Source organism: Phodopus roborovskii, unplaced genomic scaffold (genome assembly GCF_943737965.1).
Source record: "Phodopus roborovskii unplaced genomic scaffold, PHOROB, whole genome shotgun sequence".
Taxonomy (NCBI): Eukaryota; Metazoa; Chordata; class Mammalia; order Rodentia; family Cricetidae; genus Phodopus; species Phodopus roborovskii.
This window is the reverse complement of record NW_026125894.1, coordinates 583,319-586,710: the sequence shown is the minus strand read 5'-3', so window position 1 is coordinate 586,710 and position 3,392 is coordinate 583,319. Positions and strand designations below refer to the sequence as shown.

Sequence of the window (3,392 nt, the reverse complement as noted above, 5' to 3'; positions counted from 1 at the left end):
TTAGAGTCCTCCCATGTCATTTGAGAGGCTGGTCATGTGATCATCTGTTAGGAGAGGAGACAGGAAATCCCCAGTGTACTGTACCTTTAGGGGCTCTTATGCTGAGTGAGGCTAAAAAAACTGTCCTCTCAGAGAGTGGACAGAAAGCTTTGTTTGCCACCCTGATTTGCCCTGGAAGAACATTATTGCCATAGGCAAAAATGATTCTGGGCTAAGCCAGTACTCTTTAGTTCCTTGGCAATTCAAGTACCCTCTAACAAACTGGAGTCCAAGGCCACATTCTAAGACTTGTTCCGCGGGATCCAGTCTCCTGGAGTTTGGCCTCAGTCTGCAATTGAGGGGCCCCCGTGGTGTGGTTGCTTGGCAATATGTTAAATAGCAGGCCTTGGAGACTAGCAGTGGAGCTAACACACCAGAATTGCTATTGCCATCACTACCTTCTCGGAAAGCAGCCACCTGTCTGGCCCCTGCCTTTGTCTGACTGCCAACCTAAAGCATGTGCCTACGCAGGAGGTGATGACATTTTGGCTCAACTTCCAAAGTTTTTTTTTTCTTTCTCATGTGTTATTTTTAAAGATAACAAAGGTCAAAAGGCATCCAGCGTTTTCTGGTTTCTCATAAGCTTCTGGTCAATATTTAATCTGGTTTATGGTTTTTTTTAAGGTTTTCTAGATGCCTTCTTGAGCCTGCTTGTGGCCACCCACAGATACTTGTAAGGAGGAAAGAAGTCAGCTTGCCAGAGACACTGTGAAATGAGGGATTAGAGTCCGGGATCCAAGAAACAAGAGCAGCAGCCAAAAAGACGAGAGAACGGGCTCCGAAGAGACTTATATTGAAAGGTCTGCCATGGCCTCCCTTGGCGTCCAACTGGTGGGCTACATCCTAGGCCTTTTGGGGCTTTTAGGCACATCGATTGCCATGCTGCTTCCCAATTGGCGAACAAGTTCTTATGTTGGTGCCAGCATTGTGACAGCGGTTGGCTTTTCCAAGGGCCTCTGGATGGAGTGTGCTACACACAGCACAGGCATCACCCAGTGTGATATCTACAGTACACTTCTAGGACTTCCTGCTGACATCCAAGCTGCCCAGGCCATGATGGTGACATCCAGTGCAATGTCCTCACTAGCCTGCATTATCTCTGTGGTGGGCATGAGATGCACAGTGTTCTGCCAGGAATCGCGAGCTAAGGACAGAGTGGCTGTAGTAGGTGGAGTTTTCTTCATCCTTGGCGGCATACTGGGTTTTATCCCAGTTGCCTGGAATCTTCATGGCATCCTTCGGGACTTCTACTCACCACTGGTTCCTGACAGCATGAAATTTGAGATTGGAGAGGCTCTTTACTTGGGCATTATTTCAGCCCTGTTCTCCATGGTAGCTGGAATCATCCTCTGCTTTTCCTGCTCACCTCAAGGAAATCGTACAAGCTACTATGATGGCTACCAGGCCCAGCCTCTTGCCACTAGGAGCTCTCCAAGGCCTGGCCAACAGCCCAAAGCCAAGAGTGAGTTCAACTCCTACAGCCTGACTGGGTATGTGTGAAGAATCAGGGGCCAGAGCTGGGGGTGGGGTGGGGTGGTGACTGGGACTGTAAAAATAAAAAAAAAGTAGTGGACAATGCCCCAAGGGTCACAGACAAGGGGCATTGCCACTGAATCACGTGAAAGGTGCTGCTGAGAATAGACTGACTGTGGATATTGGATGGAGTGAAGGCAGAGATGGGGACTGGTGTGACAGCATATAGGTTGAATTGCCAAGGACACTCATCAAGCCAGCTTTTCTATTTCCCTTACCTTGCCTCACCAAGGCACCTCCTGTACCCTGAATGCTCAACCTAAAACTCCAAATCTCATCCCTGCTACTTTTGGCTAAACCCAGAGGAGCTCTTCTGCCTTTTGGTTTACCTGGAAATTCGTGCCCCCACCCCACTAATCATATCCATCTGTGATCATCTGTGACCAGAAGACCTTCTCCCTCTAGTTGAAGTTGGCTCTTAACTCAGTTGCTGGGGACAGAGAGAAGAAGGAGCGGTGGCTTCTGTGAGCATAGCTCTAGCTCCCTTCTTAAACCTCCATCCAGAGAAATGGATTGATCAGTAGCAGGCCCTGAAGTCTCCCTCCCACCTTTGTTATGAATTCAGCATGTCTAGACTGGTCTGTGAATGAACTAAAGGAATGATGTCTCATGGCATCCAACACAAAGCAACTGGGCACAGGATGGTAGGCAACCTGGGACGCCCAGACCATCAGCATCAGTTCCAGGGCACTTCCTCTGATTCCCATACTCTTGTGGAAGTATAGTTGCAGGAAAGCACAAGTCTGCAGCACTTTTGACTACACTGAGGAATTGCCAAGAAGCTGCAGTTAACAACTGCTGCTGAAGCCTCTGCCCTCTCTGGGGTGTCTGACCTAGCCTCCTGGCTAAGCCCTAGACAAAGGTTTCCTTGGGGACAACAAACCAGTTTTTCTAGAACTGTCCTTCAACATGCCACCTGTAGAGGAAGGACTAAGAAAGATACTACTCCTTAAACCTGGCCAAGAAAGAGTAAGAACTTCCGGATCTAAGAAGCTGGGTGGACATGTATGATGGCTGTGCTCCTGCTGTTTCAGAGACAGTCCTACCAGCAACTTCAGACTTAATGGAAAAACAACCGGCCGACGATCTATACTCAGAGCACTACAGAACCTCTGAAAGACCACAGCACCAGATAGGTCATTGGTCACTTTTCAACTCGTGTTGTTGCCCATCAGAAGATATTCTGGCAGGGCTGCAAGGTCTCCAGTGTGGAACATCTATGACCTGGATTGTGCTTGAGTTGGGAGAATAGAGAACGGTTCTCAGTCAAACAGTTTCACTTTCAAGGTTTTAAACTGTTCCACTTCGTCTGTGATAGGTGGGGCTCAGAAACAAAAGACATCTTTTCTCCACCAGCCTAATATCACCAGCCTCAGAAGATGCCCAGCACACCTCGTCGAAACCTCGGTGCCGGCAAGGAAGACCCATGTGTGAGGTTTCCTCTAACATGCCTTTCCTATTCCCACCATGTTACCTATGTTCAAGCCACTTTACTGACATGGAAGTCATTTTCTCTTAGCTGAGTCATCCCCATGCTTGGAAAACTTGCTTGGCATCGCCGCCTTCATTGAGCTTTCTCTGACCACTCCTTCCTGCCCTTACCTTTCCCTCCTCCAAATCTCAATATATAAATCGTTTAATGCTTATTAGTCATGATTTTGATAATTTGATAGTTCTTTTGTGTGTGTGTGTGTGTGATCTCAAAAGTTCACTGTAAGTACTTAGACTATAGTTATCATATCTTAAGTCTGTCTGTATGTATACCCAAGACTGTAACAGTGCTGGGCACACACAAAGATGATCAATAAATGCTTGTTGAT

At 47.5% G+C, this 3,392-nt stretch overlaps 1 protein-coding gene across 1 annotated transcript; it reads left to right on the top strand.

The window, feature by feature from the left end:
• Positions 1 to 660: 660 nt before the first annotated feature.
• On the top strand, positions 661 to 2,376 carry Cldn2 (claudin 2). The gene has a single exon (XM_051178913.1). It carries the CDS (start codon positions 847 to 849, stop codon positions 1,537 to 1,539), a length of 693 nt encoding a protein of 230 aa, XP_051034870.1. The 5' UTR covers positions 661 to 846; the 3' UTR covers positions 1,540 to 2,376.
• The last annotated feature ends 1,016 nt before the right edge of the window (positions 2,377 to 3,392 follow it).

What these genes read in the sequence shown, in the direction of transcription:
- Cldn2 (XM_051178913.1), top strand. Translation starts at nt 847, where the DNA reads ATGGCCTCCCTTGGCGTCCAACTGGTGGGCTACATCCTAGGCCTTTTG.